General features: G+C 38.6%; 1 protein-coding gene across 5 annotated transcripts in view; it reads left to right on the top strand.

The window, feature by feature from the left end:
* Positions 1-19,445, top strand: part of DCTD (dCMP deaminase) — a 59,825-nt gene that overhangs the window by 28,487 nt on the left and 11,893 nt on the right. For 2 of the 5 annotated variants that reach the window (XM_050973514.1, XM_050973513.1), the window contains exons 3-4: positions 16,761-16,863; positions 18,202-18,337. In XM_050973514.1, the coding sequence (XP_050829471.1) occupies positions 16,813-16,863; positions 18,202-18,337 (187 nt within the window). In that variant the 5' untranslated portion in view covers positions 16,761-16,812. Of the gene's footprint in view, positions 1-4,859; positions 4,880-12,703; positions 12,802-13,776; positions 13,801-16,760; positions 16,864-18,201; positions 18,338-19,445 lie in introns of those variants that run through there. The other 3 variants (XM_050973515.1, XM_050973510.1, XM_050973512.1) reach the window with 3 other exon arrangements.

Here is a 19,445-nt window from a genome sequence, read left to right as displayed (position 1 = left end):
CTACATCTGAAAGCACTGAAAATAACAACACAGGGAATAGCTTCTCATTGCCTTTGCTTTTCTGTGCCTTTTCTTTTATTTGAGAACAAGAGTCATGCTCTTTGGAGCAATTGTTCCTTAGTCTTGCCCCAAGGCCTATACCAGATCATGCTGAACTTGCTTAAGATGCCCTCACATGTTCTCCCTATAAACCAGCATCCCCAAGGCCTGTCTTGGTGGTCTTTTTTTTTCAACCTTCAGTCTTATCACCCTTGTAGATATTTGGGTTTAGAAAACCCTAATTCTAACCTGAACTCATGTATTTTGAAAATCAAAGTATGCTGTATCAATATCATCAGTCCTACATAATCCACATCCTTTTTGGCTCATTTGAAGAACTATTGGTATTGTAAAGCAGTCTATTCCTCAACAGAATGCTAGCCCTTCCCAAATAAATCAGATCTATCCAGGTGTCTCCTGATTCTGTTTCTTATCAAAGTTTCTAGTACTTTGTCCTGTACTCATCAGACTTAGGTTCCTACTATTTCCAGATTTTCCCTGGAACCTTTTTGAAAGATCGATTTCGCATCTTCTGCCTTCCAGAAGAAAAGCAATTTTAAGCAATAGGTTAAACCCTGCAGTGAGTAATTCAGCTCTTCTGTCCTTGAGTTCCTTTAGAAATTTTGAGTGTATACTACATATTCCTGGTGCTTTTGGCTTTATCTGTTTATTACATAATCTCTTCAATTTCAGACTGTTCCTCAGAGGAGTTCCCTGCTAAGAAGGGTTCTGATTTTGAAATCTTCCCTGTTCCTTCCACAGCGACCACCAATGCAAAGGGTTCATTTAGCTTCTCTGCAATGACCTTGACTTCATTAAGTACTCTTTTATCTGTTTGCCGTACAGATTCTGGCAAACCTCCTGCTCTTGATGTGTTTTGTGGTGAAAAGGATTAGTTTTGATTCCTTTGTTAGGTATTCTTCAGATGCTTTTTGGTCTGCCTTATTATGTTTTCACATTTAACCTTGCAGAGTTTGTAGCTCTTTCTTCTTGTGTCATTTGAACATGACTTCAGCATTTTCAAAGACAGATTTTTGCTTCTAACAGCCTTACTTACCCTGCTGGTTAGTTACACCAGCTTCCTTTGCCCTTTCTGAAGTCTTTCTTAAGAGAAAGTATGTACTTCAACTACAGTATCTTTAAATAGTTTCCTTGGTGCCTGTACAGAGTCGAGACTCTGAGCTGCCCTTCTCTTCTTTTGGCAAACTTCCTCATTCTCACTTTGTTACTCTTTTTGGAAATACAACAGAGCTGTAGGGAAGGAGTGCCTGGGTGTAAGCTGTTCATGCTTGACCATGTTTTAGTCTAGAGGTTTTTCAAGGAGATTCTTGATAAGGTTCCTTTCCTCAGAGCTGGGTCTGTAAAGAGCAAAGAAATAAAAATTTGGGGAGATGTGGGGGAATATCTGCTGGTCTAGGACTTTCTGTGTGCTTACTTGCCCTTGCTTTTTTCCTCTAGTCCGATGGATATTTAATTCATGCAGCCACCCTGTGCTTCCCTCCCTCGTAGCACTACTGGTTTTAGTGACCCGTTTGTATTTCTGTGGCACTCTTACTGGTGTCTCATCGAGAATGACAGTTGTAATGAAAGTGATGCTGTGCACAGTCAGGCTATAGATACGCCTTGAGCTTCCCTGCTAAAGCATTGGGGACAGCCCTTCATGGCAGGTGTTCAGTGACCCGGATTGTCACGGGTCTGGCACACCCAGAGCCAGCAGAACCAAAGGGAATGGCTCAGTATCGGGGCCTCTGTGCAGAAGTGATGGTGAGATTGCAAGGAATGATTATGAGACTGAGCAGAAGGCAAGTGTAGGGTTCCCCTCTCATCAGCTTCATATAAGGGACTATCAGCCTTGGGTGACTCAGCTGCTAGTCATGCTCGGAAGAAGATCCATTGCTCAGGATGATGACCTGCTTGTCTGGATGCATCATACCTTTGGGTACAGGGAACTGACTACCTGGTCTGGGAAATCTGTACCATATCTGTGCCATGACCAAGAAAATTCAATTACAGCATTAAAAAAATAAACAACTTTTCAAAATAATGAGGTATAAAAATAGCAACAGGTGGGGGGTCTTCTGACTTCCTTTCCATGGCACTTTTTAAAACTTTTGTTCTAAGGTTTTTAACACTAGTATTTCTCTGCAAACCAATTCAGAAACCTTTTGAAGATCTTAGGAAAAGATGAAAATACTTCAGCCAAAAACTTAAATTCAAAAGTTAGAACTTTGTTCTGTGCCATGGCACTTTCCAAGCAAAAGTGAGAAACCAGTGAGAAAATTGAAAATTGAAAGCTTGGGTCCTGCCTACCATTTTAATTTAAAAAATATTGTCAAGTGTGAAAATAAACATGTAGGCTTAACCTATTTTGACATATTCTAAATTTGGGATCAAAGAGATAAGCTTGTCACAGTGGGCTCCCACAGAATTTGGGGAGATAAAATTCCCGAGGCTTTGATCAGCTTTGACTGATCCTGAGCTGTCATTCAGTGGTTTATAACCCTGGAATATATAGTCATGGTTACAGTATGTTCCTCCTTTAGTATGCACAGATCTCTGCTCTGCAGAAAGGAAAGGATTTTAAGCCCTTTTGTAAGACCACAAATACAGATTAAGATCTTGCAAAGCGTAAATACTGGGTTTTATTTATTTATTCTCTAGCAGTGAGGCACCACTAGTATATGGGTGGGATTTCTCCTCTGTCTGTACTCTTGCTATATCCCACTTCCTGCACTATCCATTTTCAGCTATAGCTATCTTACTTATTTTTGTTCTGTGCATTAGTATTTGCCAGCAGGTGGTCATGAGTACAACAGAAATTCTGTGCAAGCAGCTGGTACTTCTGACAAGGTTTTCTTGGTCCTACTGCTGTTGAATTATCAGGAGAATAGAGCAGAAAAACATTTTTAGAAAGCTGTGTTTGATGCCAAGTATAAACAAAGATTACCTCTATCAAGAAACCTTTCTTTCCTGGGTACCTGATGCACTAAAACTAGCTAGATATAAATGGTTTTATTAAAGCTTTTTCAGCTTTGGGCTTTGAGAATAAAAGCATTAGCTCTTACAGACCATAGTACTTCTCATATAATCCACAGCTCATTTCAGCAGCTATCACCTTTCATTTGTCAGCTCAGAAAAATTGACAAACTCAATCCAATGACTGTTATTGACTGCAAAAGCTTCTGTTTTCGTGGTAATTATCTTAGTTCATGCCAGAAGTCTGAATTTAAGTGCATAATTCAAATTCTTTTGAAGTTATATGAGCATTAGCTATTTCATTCCTCTGTGTTATGCTTGACAAATTTGGGTCCTATTTAACATTCTAATTATTTTTTTTATCTTCAAAGAAATTATTATTGTCAAGCTATTCCATTAAAACATAGTTTTGGAGCAAGATTTTTACTCATGGAAGCATATTGTTGTCTTTGCATAAGCAGAATTTATGAGTTCAGCTCCTTTCCACAAGAGATTAAAATTTCTTTGTTTGCTTTGTGATTTTAGAAGCTTTCAGATTCACTTAGTTCACTTTAAAAAAGTAGTTAAAATTCACTTTCTATCTACAAAATCTAGAAAAAGTGTTGGGGCTTTGTAAATGATTACTCATATTTTCACACTAACATTTATTGGCTCAACTTTTTGGAAAACCATGAACTATCAGAAGAATGGGAATAAAATAATCAGAAGTAGTAATTATGAAAGCAACATGGAAGTAAGAGTTTTGATGAACAAATAGTATATTAGTAACTGAGGGGACATAGGAAATTCATATTTGATAAATTGTGCTTTAAAGTTTATCTGGAGGCACATTTCTTTACAAAACTGAGGGCAATACTATTTTTTACAAAAATTGATGACTTTCTAAATTTGGAATCAGAATACTGTCAGAGAGACTGTTCTGTCATTAAAAGACTTACAAAGACTGTTTTTTAATTATGAAAAATCTATAAATATAGCATTCCAGACATGCTAAACAGTAGCCACACCATAAGGTGAACTTTATTTGTATAAAAAAAAGAATTTTCAATTTATCTTGATCTTGAAATGTAGGCTTGTAAAAGTGTTCAAACACTCCAGAAAATGAATGTGGTAGATGACATGATGAAAAATAAGGGAAAGGCCAGCTTGGACTAGGACAGATCACAAGACTTGAAAAAACTGTGTTAACATACTGTGTATTTATGTTAATATAATATATATAATATTTAATGGTCAATTTTAAGCTAGTGATAACAAACATTTTTTTTTTATATTTAAATGATATTTTGAAAAAACAGGATATCTCAATAATTTTTTTTACATTGCCTCTGTAGTTGAGATATGATTGTAATTGTAAATGCTTGGGTATCAATATTGTTCACTTGACTGATAAGAAGTTAAATAATATAAAGGGCAATAACCTGAAGTGGGGTTAGAGTTCCATACTACATTTTGCAGCTAATTTCTTCAAACAGGAAATACCACAGACTACACAAATCTGAGACTTCTTCATTCTACTGGCTGCCCGCTGAAATATGTGTAAACCTTGTATGGAATACACTAATGAAATAAAATGTCTGTGGGTATATTTTCTGCCCATGCTTAATGCAGTTTGTTTTATATCTTGAATTGTGAGAGTTTGAGTCTCTCATATTAGTATTGAGTCCCTTTATTACTATCTTACCTTGATATTCTTATTATTCATGTAACAGCATATATATTTTTAAGTTCTGTTTAGGTCTTGCCTCTATGAGGCCTTTCAGCTCTGAGTTTGCAGGCTAATTATGTACCATGAAAATATTTTTTATCATAGTTACATGTGTCAATTTTTTTTTATTTTGCAGAGTCCTTTATTATAAAAAAGGTAAATAAATATTCTATCTACTTATAAACATTATATATGTCTGCTGTGGTAGTATGTCCTCATATCTCCATTTTCTCCCTAACATGGAAGCATCTTACTGCCTTTGCTGCCTTCCATTGTAGTGCTTCACCTTCTGTTGTATTCTTCAAACCCTGGTAACAAGAATACTGAACACAGTATTAAAGGCATGCTGATAGAAATGTCTCATCGTGCAGTGTTTCAGAATACCACAGAATGCAGAAATGTTTTGTTTTTAATAATGTACAGAGAATATGAATTTCACCATATATTTTGGCCAACAAATGTAATTCTTGAGATTCTTCTCAGGATTGGGTTTATGTGCACTTGTCCACTAGAGTGCAGGCTGAGACCAACAAACTCATTTTGTTCCTGTCATAAACTGACTTTGAACCCAGGTGTCTTAATGTACATCGTTAGTACATTAAAGCACTGCACCTTCTAGCTTCAGCTTTGAGTATATATACTGCTATCAAATTTGATGGATATAGCTTTTGAAGCTTAGTGACCTAGGGTGGTGATAATAAAGTATTCTGGAACCTGGAAAACATTTTGTTCTGTCACTATGGTTTTCTTGCTCTGGTGACATCAACTAATTTGTACTGCTTTGTAGGAGATTTCTGTATCCAGCTTTTTAGCCAGACTCTCAATTTCCTTGTGCTGCTCTTACTCATCTCTGTCAGAGTGAATTTCTTCCAGAGACAAAATATTGCTCAATATTGATCCCAGTGTGCTAATTTCAGGTTCTTGTATTGCAAATCAGCTAAAGTGCTGTTCAAAACCCTGAAGAATTTTCTAACACAAAATGCACAAAGAAATTGACCCATAGAATATCTTCCAACAAGAATCTTCTGTTTCCTAATCCTTTAAAAGACCACTAAAGTCAATTTAACAGACACTGCATAAAAATATTTTTGTTTTAAAAAGTTGTCCTAACAAGAGTAGCCAGTTTTCACAAAGTTCATAAAATTCTTAAGATTTTTGTCCTTTTTTTTTTTTTTTTTTTTTTTTTTTGCCTGTTTAGGGCATTAATCTTCTGCAGAAAATGCTTCTCCTAGAGGACATTTATACCAGAAGAGTGATTTGGAGTTCTCCTTCTTACTGTCCCTATAGAACCTATTGAAGTTTTTGTAGAACTAAAAGGGAGTTTTTTAGTTTACTTTCCTGTAAAGGAGGAATATCGCATATCAGTTCCCTTTTGCTTCCTCAGTTTTGATAAAAATAAAGCACATCTGTTATTTAATTCTTTATCTCCCTAGGCTGCTGTGAAGGCTGGCTTCAAAAGACAGTTTTCCTTCAGTACTTTGAACCCTAAAAACATTCTGTTGTATTCTGAAAAATAAGAATTGGATAAATCTTAACTAATGTCTGTCTTCCCTTTCCACAGTCTATAGCCCATCCACTTTTGAATTCCTTAATGATCCCTACTTCAAAAATCACATCCTGCTCTTTGCCTTCTTTACCTAATCGTCTCTTTTGTATAGCTCAGAGCTGCTGTGCCTCCATGCTAAAACTCCTCATTTACTCTATACTGTCTTTTCCATCTGAGTCAATGTCTTCCTAATGTGAATATGTTTTTATTTATAATGGTTTTAAAGTTACAATAGCATAAAAAGTATGGATACAAACTCAAAGATAAAAAAATAATCTTAGTAGTAGCAAGTGCTCAGCTTGGGCTATTTCAGTCTGAACAAATCATGTTTGTCTGATGTAGATGACTAAAAGCAGAATCTCATAATAGGAAAGTACCAGGAAATATTGAAAAGGAATCTTGCTGTCAACTCTGCTTATGAAATAAATTAGGTTTACTAATGGTTATATTTCCCCTCATATCTACAGAGGGAGCATAGAGTTCCTGTTCTTCCAAGTTAGGATGTCAAATGTATTTCCTGACAGCTCCAGCTCACTTTTCATTATTGATAAGTTAGAGCAGTGTGGCTGTTAGCTGCTCTTGTGTAATTAGTTCAATGAGGTTAGGAAACAGCCAGAATGCAGAAGAGATGAAAAATACTCACATATAATATGATAGTGGCACCTGAGCTCCCTCTGCCCTGATGCCAAGCTAACACTGAGGATGTTACAAAATGAAGGCATTGCGCCTTGTGTCTCACTGTTCTCCTGGCGTTATGTCCTAGGGACAGAGCAGTTATCCTCCCACTGAGGAAAGAAAATGCGTTTGATGCTAATTTGGGGAATTGGGTGTATTGGCAATTTGAAAGACAAGTAGGTCGAAGGGATTTCATCATGCTGAGGTGAGACACAGGACAAACCCAGAGTGAGTACAATAGTTCATTTTATTTTTTTAAACATAGTTAAATTAGCCAGTGTATCTGAGAAGACTGAGATATTGTGATATTGTCTTGCTTCCCCCCTCTCCCCCCACTCCCAGTCCACAGGTTAGCTGAGGGGGTAATTCATCTCTTATCACAGAATGGATTTAGCACATTGACTTAAACCTTCCATGCTAAATCCCATATAAAGATGTAAGAAAATGATTCTGTATAGCAGCTCTTATATGAAGATTAACATGCTGTAATTGTGAAATCTAAAGATACAGTTAAGATAAATGACAGGAAATTATAAATAAAAATAGGAAAATTCTCCATAGCCAAAATCTAAAGCTTATCATAAACAAAAGAAGGTTGAATAGAAGTCCCACTGAATTAAAAAAGATGAGTATAAGTGGAATTTGTATCAGGAGGAGAAAAGATTACTAACAGCAAACTAGTTTGCCCCAATATGAAGGGATATGTGTATTCAATATCATTTGTATGGAAGAGTAAAAATTTCTGTCTTTAGAATGTATCTGATGTAGTGATTACAGATAATGTTATTTTACAGTTGGAGTTTTTGCAGGTTGGTACACAGCAAGAGATTTGGGGCCTTGGGGAAAATTTATGATGTAGTGTGAAAAGCTACTACATCATCGCAGGAAAATCTTGCCAAATCAGAAGGGACAGAAATAGAGCATAATCTTAGATATTTAAAATAGCCTTGAAAAATAGGGGGAAGTTAACAGAAGAAATAGAAGGCTGTGAAGTATGTAGGCAGCTGCTGAGTCCAGAAGCAGCATCCCAAGAAAGTGAAATTTTATACTGAAAGCAGAATATTAATTTCTCACCTCTAAATAGGGACTATCTGTGATTATGACTAGTATGGGTGGGCAAAGAAGGTAATTCATGTTTTGGAAGGCATCATTAGGATTGCCAGAAGACTTGCAGTTTGAGACTTTGTGTCTCAGTTTACTTTCCAAAGCACAACTTAGCAAGATTTTCTGTGATTTCCAGTTGTGGATGGAGACAGGAGAAAAGATCATGTGCAATATCTTCCATTTTTCTAGCACCTGTTTTCTGTTGTCCTGGTTTTAGCTGCGATGAAGTTACATTTTTTTCTTAGTAGCTGGTACAGTGCTGTGTTTTGGATTTGGTATGAAATTGTATGAGATTGCCTAAAAAGGGGAATTTGGATGTGAGTAAGAGCGAGTATGAATGGAAAAGGAGTTTCAAAATTAGAGGACTGATCAGAGACAGATACAAACATCAGGAAAAAACTGAGAAAACATCAGCAAATAACACACAGCATTCAGAAAGAGCAAATCTAGCTGGAGAATATACTGGTACCAAAGAAAAAAATGCAGTGATCAAGGTACTGAAAAGACAATATTTACCTATAACTAGAACCATAAGTATGAATAAAACAAGAAAACAGTCAAAATTCAGAAATCGCCATATGTACATAAAATTTTTATGTGACATGAAAAACGGTGTACTTTTAAAAATTGATCAGAAGATTGTTTAAATAATATAATTTATATACTCATTTCTGACCCCAGAGAGAATAAAATGCAAAAATTCTGGATTTGGGGAATTTTGCAGAATTTTCTCTGAAAGACTGACAATGTGATACTCAAAATAGTATCTCACTTGGACAGAAAGATAAAAAATCTTACACTAGACTCTAGTTTTCAAGGAACAGATGCTATAGAAAGATAACCTAATAAGCAAGCCATCAAAATCTAAGAATAGAGAAGACTAATGATTTCCTATTATGACATGAAAACCATAAAAATACCTTAATATTGACTTGACTGATTCTGGCAGATACTCACCATGCATGAGACTCTCTGACATTCACTGCTTATAAATCTGTAAAAAAGGTAGGCATCTAAACACAGATTTCAATGTCCTGAATTTTGGCACCTGAGTTTGAAAATACTGAATTTGCAACAGGCTTCCATCAGCACCATAATTACCATGATATCATCCTATTTGGTTTGAATCAAAGGCTGGTAATAAGCTGCATTTCTTACCATCTTTATTAATAAGTAGGTCCAAAATTGCATAGTATAAAGAATTATATGCTAAAGGTAAAAATCCTGTAGTAATTCTAGCATACTTATGCTGCCTACAGAAAATGCTACAATATAAAATCTAGCAGCTTCTTGCAGTCTATTAATGGGCTGGTTTGCTAACAAGCTTCTGCAGCAAACCTTGTTTAGGTTTTCCAGCAAGGGGACTCCAAAATAGGACTTTGTTCACAGTACAAAGCCTGACATTGCAACATATGTTATTTGAGCAGTGAGGAAGCCATAGCTTCATATTCTTTATTAGATTATGTATAGAAATTTAGAACTGCAGCATATACCAGCAGCTACATTTGTATTTAATGTTCTCCTCAGACTGTAAGCAAGTATGGATGGAAAAGTTTAACTCAGGTAGAAATTCCTATTTGGAAAAAAATTTAGAAGATGAGTCTTGCCTAAAAAATAATGTTGTCTAGCTATGAAAATTATTCTCTGCAATTTCTTCTCTGTAAGACAAAGATAAAAAGACATACTGTCATATTTATTTGTCTTTCTCTTCAAACTTAGTAATTAGTTCCTGAAAAATTCATTCTATTAGAGAGAAAGACAACAGCTCATTAGCAATTTCTTCTTACTTTTCCCTTAAGTTTTGAGTTTGATTTCAGGGTGGACTACCAAATTGCCTGCTCCATATTCTGCCAAACAGCAAACACTGCTCTCTGAGCAACAACTTATACATATGGTACCTTAGGGGAGAGATCTTGCTTGCCAGCAAAGTTAAAAGAGTCTGTTGGCAAGCAAGAAGAAAGTGGGAAGGGGCGTCTGTAAACTGGGGGGGGTTTCCCCAAACTCGCCTAAGTTTGCTTTTATCAAAATTGACAAAAGGTAGATGTGAATGTTTCATAAGAAGTAAGCCAAAAATATAAGCAACTTGACAGATGGTTATATATTTAGCATGTCTTTGAAACTTGTATCACTTTTCATTAATAAGAGCATCTAAAGTATTTGTAATCAGCTCAGATTGTTTATTGACATCTATCCAGCAAAGTCATGATAGTCCACACTCGGGACCTTGTTAGGAAATGAGACACAAGCAAAAATAGTTTATGAAAGATCACCTGGGATACTTGAAGCTTTTTAACATCCTCCTTCTATGGAACAAGAGAGGAATGTGCAAGGACAGGACTAGAGCTCAGACATAAATTTAAAAAGAATTTGGCCTGTTTGAATGCTTGTCCGTCTTAACAGGTTTTTTGAGTTAGAGCCCTCTAGTTCTGTCACAGAGATCTGAATGCTTCTGAGGCAGATGAAAGATGCAAATAAACTTCTGGATCTCAGAGTTAATGGACAGGAGGATTCAGACAGCTGATCCAGGGTAGGTGCTGCTTTTGCAAAGCAGGCAACAGGCAGAGAAGTCCTATGGAGCCTGCCAGGCAGCATGATTTTTCTCCAAACTTGTAGTAAGTCAAGCTACCTACCCTCAGCACAACCCTGTGTTTAGAACACAGGATCCTGGCCTAAATCTTACCTAGTCAGGTGTGCCTTTCTTCCCATGTGTGCTTAAAGAAAGAGGCTGTTACATCAGATACAGTAGTACATTGTCAGAAGAGTGGTCACAACTTGGTCACAAGAGAAGTTTTCAGTATAACTCTTTGAGAAAACCTAGGGGAAACACCAATGTAGCAAGGTTTCCAGAAGATGTGTCACTTAGCAACATTACAGGAGTCTCATTAAAACTCCACCAGAAGTTTTCCTCCTCAGGCCATATATCACTGCTGTAATATAAGTAGTAGTAGTAGTTAGTAGAAGTTATGGGTTTATCCTCAGAATCCTAATTATGAAAAATAACAAATTTGGCATGAATAATTGTAGTGCTACAATTTTAATTCATACATACAATTCAAGAGTGCAGAAACAGATACACAGACAGTACAGAACTTTTTGAACTGAATTGTGCTATTTTTTTTCCTCCAGATTAATTGAGTGCTCTTTAACTGTCTTCATGATCAACCATCATCAGGCCTTTCATTTCACCTTCAGTCTCATGCTTTCCTGAGTGATGCTACTTTCATTAAATTTGTTTTCTTTTTCTTGCATTTAAATAGTTCCTTTTCATTCATTAACAAACCATACATGAACATTTGTTGTCCATATGAAATTATGCCAATAGAAGTCTTGCAAACTGAAATAGCTGTTTTCCCACTCCGAGGGCTGGAAAACTTGTCAGTTGAAGTATAACAGGTTGCTTTTGCCAAGTTTTCTGGTTACAACTGAATAGGAATATCTGTGAAATTAAGTAACATTTTCATATTTGATAGTTTGTCAGTTGTCTAAATAAAAAGCCAACTGATACAGCAATCTTAATATGAAAACATATTAGCAATATGCTCCTCCGTGTTGATCACTGCAGGATCTCTCTGATTTGGCATAGCTTCAAGAATAACTATGAGCATGGCAGGATCCTTGGCTTAGCCATCTTCTTGCACTCATGTTGGTGTAGGAGGGTAACCAATTGTGCAATTTCTGTGCATATAGTCAGTGAGGGGGCTCTATAAAGACAGCTCCTGAGATGCTGTGTACCCGGTTTCCCAAAAATGTCATTTTCCACCTGAAGCATCCTCCTGGATGAAGAGGAAGATTTCTGACCAGGCTGCAGAAAACCATTCTCTCAGGCACGTCAGCTGCCCACATTCAGCTCCGTGGTGCACTGCAGCTCACATGCAGTGCAAACCCACGGCTAGCGCACACAAACCCCTCTTGGGGATGGCTCTCAAAGGCAAATGTTTTCCTTTTGTCCATCACGGAGTTCGCTGCCCCTGTCACTGCCTCCAGTGGGAACCGAATGGGTCACGTTCGGCTGGGTTCGGGCAGTCTTCACTTGATGCCTCGCAGCCCCGTGGAGCGAACGAACATGTGTACCTTGCTCCCGTCTGAGCGCTTCTGCAAAGGTGCTTCTGCAAAGGCATGCCCTAGTGGCAGCCAGCCAGCCAGCCAGGGTAGACAGCTTCTCACACAAGGAACACCAACACGCCACACCAACATTTAATATTAATTATAATGCCTCTTATTTTGCACTGTAATGGGGGATATATATATATATTTATGTTCAGCTACCTGTGCATCCTGGGAGATTTCTACGACCTAGCAGCAGCTGGAGGTATATAAACCATAATAAATAAATCATAACTCAATTTCCACATCAATTTTATATCCAGAGAACAAATAAAAACTCAGATTTTTCGTCGTTTTAATATGTTAATGTCAAGCTTTAATAAACAGCATTTACCTCAAGAGCGTAAGCAGGGCGATAACCCGCATGCTTATGTCAAATGACAACATTAGAAGCACCATCTGACAGACAATTAAACGGGCATTCAAGTGACTGGTTATTAGTGTCGCGGGGGCTCGCAGCAGCCCGGGCGGGCAGCGGGATCAGCTCCCGGCCGCATCCGAAGCCATGTTCCCGCCGTGCCGCTCGGGGCGCGGCTCGGCACCGCCGGCCCGCCCCCGGCCCCGCCTGCCCGAGCTGAGGCGCCAAGCGGCGAAAGCAGCGTGGCCGCGGTGCGATGAGCGGCCCCCAGCCCGGGCTCCCGCGGAACGGGTACGCCAGTGCAAGGCCCGCGGGAGGCCTCGCAAGCTCTTCCCGCTGCCGTCCCGCGGCTCCCTCCCCCACCGCCACCGTGCTCCCCTCGCACGCCGGCTGACCGAACTTTTTCCGGGCGGGCCGGGCCGCTGCCGCCCGCGGGGGAAGCCCTGGTGGCGGGGCCCGACGGCCGCGGGGCGTGCGGCCGGGCCGAGCGACCACTCCAGCCTCTGAGGGCGGCAGGGAGGGAAGCTGGAATCCTCCGGATGGGAGGGAGGGAAGCTGGAATCCTCCGGGCCAGGACGGAGAGGCAGGGAGAGGAGGGTCCGCGCAGCCGGGGGCTGCCCCGGGCAGCGCCGGTCGTAGCCGTGCCGGGGGAGATCCATCCTGGTGGGGAGGCGTTTCCCGAAGCCCCTAAAGGCTCTGTGGTGAGGGCATGGCCTGTTTTACGTGGGTTTCGTAATCGCTGGGATAGGAAGAAGAGCAGGCAGGGTGTCTTGTGTTCATTATTTCCGGAAAGGAGGACCGGCGTGAGTAATAAGCAATTAATTAAAGTCAGAAGTGACTCTGTAAAAGTGAAGTACGTTCAGTGAAGGGAAGTGTTCTTATACTGCTTAATTGAGGCTCAGTATTCATACACAGTGTTTATCTCTACAGTTTGATGAGTTATCTCCCAAGAAAATTGTGAATATAACTAAATTTCAATGAACTGAGTACTGTTTTTCTGTAAGAAAGACTGAGTTTTCACTTTGAAAACCTTCCCTCCCAGTACGGAATATGTAATGACCCTATCTCGGTACCTATATGCTGCGAAAAATGAGAAGCCTCAAGTAAAGGAAATCCCACACTCACTTAATCTAGTAATGATCATAAAATAGGAGATTTAAAGAAGAAGCTTATATTAAAGGTCATCTAGAGCCTGTATCCTGTTTGGCTTTTAGGGAGCAAGAGCTTAGCTGGAGATGATTCTTTTTTTTAATGCACGCTTCATTTTTTACTTGTGATTTCAATGCCAAGGTAAGCTGGTCTTAGATAGTAGTATATATGATACTGGGGAATAATGCTGCTTGAATAGAGTTGTAACATAATGCACATGACATCAAAGATAAGGAAGCAGAGGAAAAACTTAAAAAAAGAAGGAGATTGATCTGATACCCCCCCAATCCTCCAGCTGTACTATATTGTTGTATAGCTGACTGTCCTAATTGTCGTATGAAAAAATTTGAGATTATAAATTCTGTTTTACGATTCTCAAAAGAAATTTTCGTTATGCTAGACCATTTTTTAAAGTAGCTGAATGACATTTGTTCCTTTTTCAGATGTAGTCACAGCTTACTTGAAGCCTAGATGAATGAAAAAGAAGTGAAAAACGAGGCAGTGTTCTGCAGTTATAGAATCTTTTTCTCTATTTTCCCTTGAAATAACCTTTGCAAAATTTTCTGTAGACTACTAATTGTTCTAAAATTTAGGTTTTTCTTTCCCCCCATTGTTCTTAGCAGTAGTCTTCATAGCTTTCAGTTTCTGTTATTTTTGTTCAGAAGTTCTTATGGGTTATCCTAAGGGTAAGCCTTGATTGCCTGTTTTGCAGCTAGCTATAGTATTTTCTAGAGTATCTTTCATTCATGCAATTCTAGAGCTTGCAAATGAGCATAAAAAAGATTTTCAGCTGCTCCAAATCCATAAACTAATTTTCATGTATGTGCTTGACTGCTAGCCAAGGCCTTGGCTCCTGCTCAATCAGAAACTAAGTGGTTTATACCCATTTCACACTCTTGAGTTCTTGTGCACTGAGTTGAGGGAATTGTCTTGCCAAACACAATGATGTTAAGTAGAAGTAATTGAGTAAGGGCTTTGTGGGGGGGTTTATTTCTCTTTGATGTAAGCCTTCTGCTTATGTTTTAGATATGCTCTTCTCCCTGTGAAGTTGGTGCTCTGTGGGACCTCCACTTACATACAGTTCTGTATTTATTAGAAAAGTAAATACTAGCTTTTGTTATGTTTTGAATAAGTAGAGTTGCTAGGGAATAATTTAACAAAAGGAGATCTCACAACCTCGTAGTTCAGAGTACTACTATCTTTCTGGGGCCCTTTTCCCAGAATGTTTTATTCAGTGTAGTTCTGCATTGTGTTTTATCCATCTCCAAACACATCACTGTGAATGTCACTTAGCCAGAAGCCATCATTGAAAGTCCAGTTGTGGTTTAGATTTTGTAAATCCCTTTTTTGGAGATATTTTAAATAATCATATAGCTGAAACATTTTCTTGATGTTTTATTTAACCTGTCAAAGTTCAGTTTGGCACAGAGTGGTGTGAGTGTATGTCTTTAATCTCTTCTTTCTCTGAGCACTTTTCCTTCTTGGTAGGATATAGCCCCAACCCTTTAGTTACAGTGATTCAAGTCAGTTTGGGCATTTTTAGAATCACATACTTGATTTGTGTGTTTGCTTTGACAATTGACAGTTCTGGGCACTATTTGCAATCTTGTCAAAGCGTGAGAGTAGTGTGTGGGTTACATCAAGAGCGTGTGTTCTTCCCTCCTTTCTTTGAGATGGTGGCCTTAAAGGTGATCCTCGTTCATTCCAAGAACAAGCCAAAATTGCTAACTTGTAATGTGCCACATACAGACTATTCAAAACCAGCAATTTATCTTGGTAAATAGCACATTGTAGGTTTCTAAAGTACAGTTTTATCATTGTTTTCACTCAAAGACTGTAACCTCTTTATGACAAGCTAACTGCAAGCCTCTAATACATGGTTTTAGTTATAAAAATAATGATTACCTAAACACTTGCCTTCTAATGTTTGCCTTCTGAAAGTGCTGGTACTAGTGTTGCTAGGAGATGTCTTGCTGCTTGCAGTTACCTGTGATGTATTTTTCTGCATGGCTGTACATCACAAGAAGGGTATCTTGGTCTTAACCTGTAGTCTTTGGTAAGAGGAGCCCAAGAAGAAAAGTACTGTGCCCCTTGTATTTTGATAGGTTAATCATTGTATTTGAGATGTTCCATTGGTTTGGTTTTCAAGTTGTAGCAATGATAGTTGAGAGAGTTTGGGGGAAAATTCTTTCAATCTGATTTTTTTTTTTGAATTTTCAAAGCTTAAATGTGTATGTGAAGAGAGAGATGTCTGGTTTTCTTTTCTTTGAGCTGAAAAGTACAGAAATTCCCCTGTTGTGTCTTACACTGTCTGAGCAGGCTTTCACCCATAAGCAGGCAAGATAAAATGATGTATCACCCTTTTTTCCTTCCTCTTTCCCCCAAATCTACCCTTCAGGTCAGGGAAAGAAGCAACCTTTTGTGGCACTTCTATATATTATATCTAAAGGAAAAGTTCTTGAACCCATCTCCTGTCAGTTTTCAGAAGCCTCCATAAGACAAAATCTCAAGAGAAAATTAGCAGGGAACTGTTGGAATGGCCTCAGATCTTTGGTGGTAAATGTTGTAACAAGAGGTAAATTTACAGTGATAACTGTATGGTTAGAAATTAATGCCTGCCGAGGAAGTTACCAAATAGGAAGCTACTGAGCACCTGTTTTTGGCAGAAGTACAAAATGACTTAGATTAGAGGTTGACAGTTATCACAGTCATCAAAACAAAGATTATGTTGTTTGAGAAGAATGGCAGTACATGATATACCCAAACCTTAGAAATATACAAGGTGTTATCTGTAAAGGATAAATTGCTCTGTCTTTGAATTGCTCAGTGCTCTGAATATCTCAGCCTTCTTATCTAAAAATGAAATTTGCAACCTTGCTTGATGCCTTTCCTTGAAAGGAAATGTTGCATGTATAAGTTCCTGGAAAGCACTTAAAACTGATGGGTTTACTATCAAAATATTAGTGAATATGTGGTCTTGGCCGCATTCTGATCCTGGTTCCTTTAAACTTGTGCACATTAAAATAATACAATTTGTAGTAACTCTAGGTCTGTGGTGTTTGCTAATGGCTGTTTTTTTCTATCAACTATTGTTTCTGCAGTGAAGCATCCTGCAAAAAAAGAGAGAATTATTTGGAATGGCCTGAATATTTTATGGCAGTAGCTTTTCTGTCAGCACAAAGAAGTAAGGATCCAAGCTCTCAGGTGAGAAGGCAACATATAATAATCAGCTAACCTAATCTGTAGTGCATATCGCATCAGATGTACACATAGCGGTTTCAGGAATTTCTTAATAAAAGTTATTTCAGTGTATAGCTATTCAGTTTTTAATATAGTCAGCACCTTCTGTTACAGAAATTCTCTTATTGGGCCTGACCTCATATGTATAATATATATAATTCTGTGTACGTTTGTAGCTTGGAGTTTTATAAATCATCTTTTCATCTGGAAGTTAAAATAACACATGCATTTTGTCTCCTTTTTCCAGTAAATATAGTCACTTTTAGAGGAGGATAAAACTGCTGGAAGTTTTAGGTTGTAATTTTTTAAGACACAACATTTTGCTAGTTTCTTTTCCTCACCCGTAAGAGTATTTGTTTCTTATTGGGTTGACTGGAATTTTCTTCTAGTTTGTTCGTCCCCCAGGATCCCCTGTTCCCTATGCTTCACTGTCTGTTTCCATTTTTCACATATTTCATGTGCCTCTGTTCAATATTGTTCAATATTGATTTCAAGTGATTGATACAGCTCCTGAAACATGCTATTCTGCTGGATCCAGTCATCCTGTTAGTCATCACCCTTTGTGTGAAAAAAATCAGGAAGCAAATCGCAGAAAAACAATCTGTTCACTTCCTTCTGTCCATTACAGCACTTTTCTCTCTGAAGGTTATCCACCTGGGGCTAAAGTTTTGTTACCCAAGGGCTGGTTGATAAACACTTTATGTGAATTAAAATTAGTACTGTTGCAATTTCAACAAATAATACAGGCAGAAAACATAAAAATGGGGCGCTTCATCATTCTTTAAGACGAGTCCTTTTGTAGACTTAGGTTGAAGCAATAAAGGGTGAGAGTTGAAAGGTTTGGAATCTTAGTGCATTTTGCAACAAGCCACAAAGTCTTGTGAGGCCTGCATCAGCCAATACTTTTATTTCTGTTACATCTTTCATAACTTGTTGCTCATACTGCTGCTGGGAAAGCTAGTTTGTGGAGCTGAACTTACATGTTTACTAGGGTTTATTCAGTGCTGTTTCTGCTCCCTGAACTAGGTTATTTCATAAGCAGACAAGGAACAGTGCTGGCAGGCTGGGATGGGAAGAGCATGACCAAACGGGTAACAGAGTTACATCTGCCCTGACTTATTCCAAAGCCCCACCAGTTAGGTACAATTGTAGCCCTGCTTACTAGATGGTGTGACTTAATATATTAAGTGAAGCTTGTATCTCTTAAATGAAAATGGTAGGACTGACTATTCATGTCTCATCGTCATTGTTAACACATTGTTTTGCATGCTGTTGGTACTGTATAAATCTGATTTTATTTAGGTTGGTGCCTGCATTGTAAACTCAGAAAACAAGATTGTTGGAATTGGATACAATGGGATGCCTAATGGTTGCAGTGATGATGTACTACCCTGGACAAGAACTGGAGCAAATAGATTAGACACAAAATATCCTTATGGTAAGGCTTCTTGTGGTTGACAGGTTAGACTTGTGATGTCTGTATCTGTGAAACTTGCAGCTGGTAAAGTATCAATCAGTTTTTCTTCCACTCACTTGATATCGATAATGTGCCCATATGTGGTACACCAGGATAGAAAGCAGTCTTTTTGAAGGACTGACTTCCTGGTGAAATAAGTTCATAAATATTAGCCTTTTTGGATTAGATGGTGAAAGCCTGTAAACATGAGGCAGCTCATTAGCACACAGTTGCAGTGCTTGCAGATAATTGCTGATTCTCTGTGTTTGTCTGCACAGAAATTACAGTGTGTGTATATGTAAAACAAGTAATTGGGTCTAAAATACAGGTATTAAAATTATAAACTCCAGTTGTTGTGGGAAATTTCCATTTCAGGTGTTGATGACATAGGTTGTATACATTATGAGGAGGCTGAATATTTGTCTTGAAGTCTGTGTGCCGTGGGTCTAACCTCCTATGGGTGAGGTGACTTTCATTGTTTATTTCAGCCTCTGATTTGATTCCCATTTACTAAATGGACAAAAGGAACAAAGAGCAAAGATGGTTTAATGGTAAATGTGGTTGAGTGCTACTGTGGATCTTGCCATTGTCTTTGCAGTAGGCATAGTTTGGCCTTCTGTAATTTATTTAAAGGGCCTTTCATGAAATTTGGTGGACCTATCAGCAGGGCTGCCTCTTCTGGATCAGGTGTGGTTTGCAGGAACCAAGGAGACTGGTTTGCCTTGTGGCCTGCAATGTGGGGAAGAGACCTTGGTTAGGACTGGTAAGAGACCATACAGTTCCCATGCTTCCCTAAGTCCCCCTTCATCTTTCTGTACCCACTCCAGCTCCTGCTGCACATCTGTGTGTGACACGAATGCAGCAGAAGCCACAGGCACAGAAAAAACAGGAGCTTCTCCATCTCAGCCTGTCCTGAGCTCAGGAATGGCAGGGCAGAGAAACACAAAAGAGAGAATCAGAACCTTGGGAAATTTTCTTTCCCTCTGCGTGAGTGGGAGAAAGTCAGCACAAGAGTTCACCTTTTGCAGAGAAATATTGTAGGCAGAGATAAATACTGGTCACTCTTTTCTGGTGACCAGTATTTATCTCT

The sequence above is a fragment of the Serinus canaria genome, chromosome 4 (genome assembly GCF_022539315.1).
Source record: "Serinus canaria isolate serCan28SL12 chromosome 4, serCan2020, whole genome shotgun sequence".
NCBI classification, from domain to species: domain Eukaryota; kingdom Metazoa; phylum Chordata; class Aves; order Passeriformes; family Fringillidae; genus Serinus; species Serinus canaria.
This window is presented reverse-complemented; position numbering and strand designations above follow the sequence as displayed.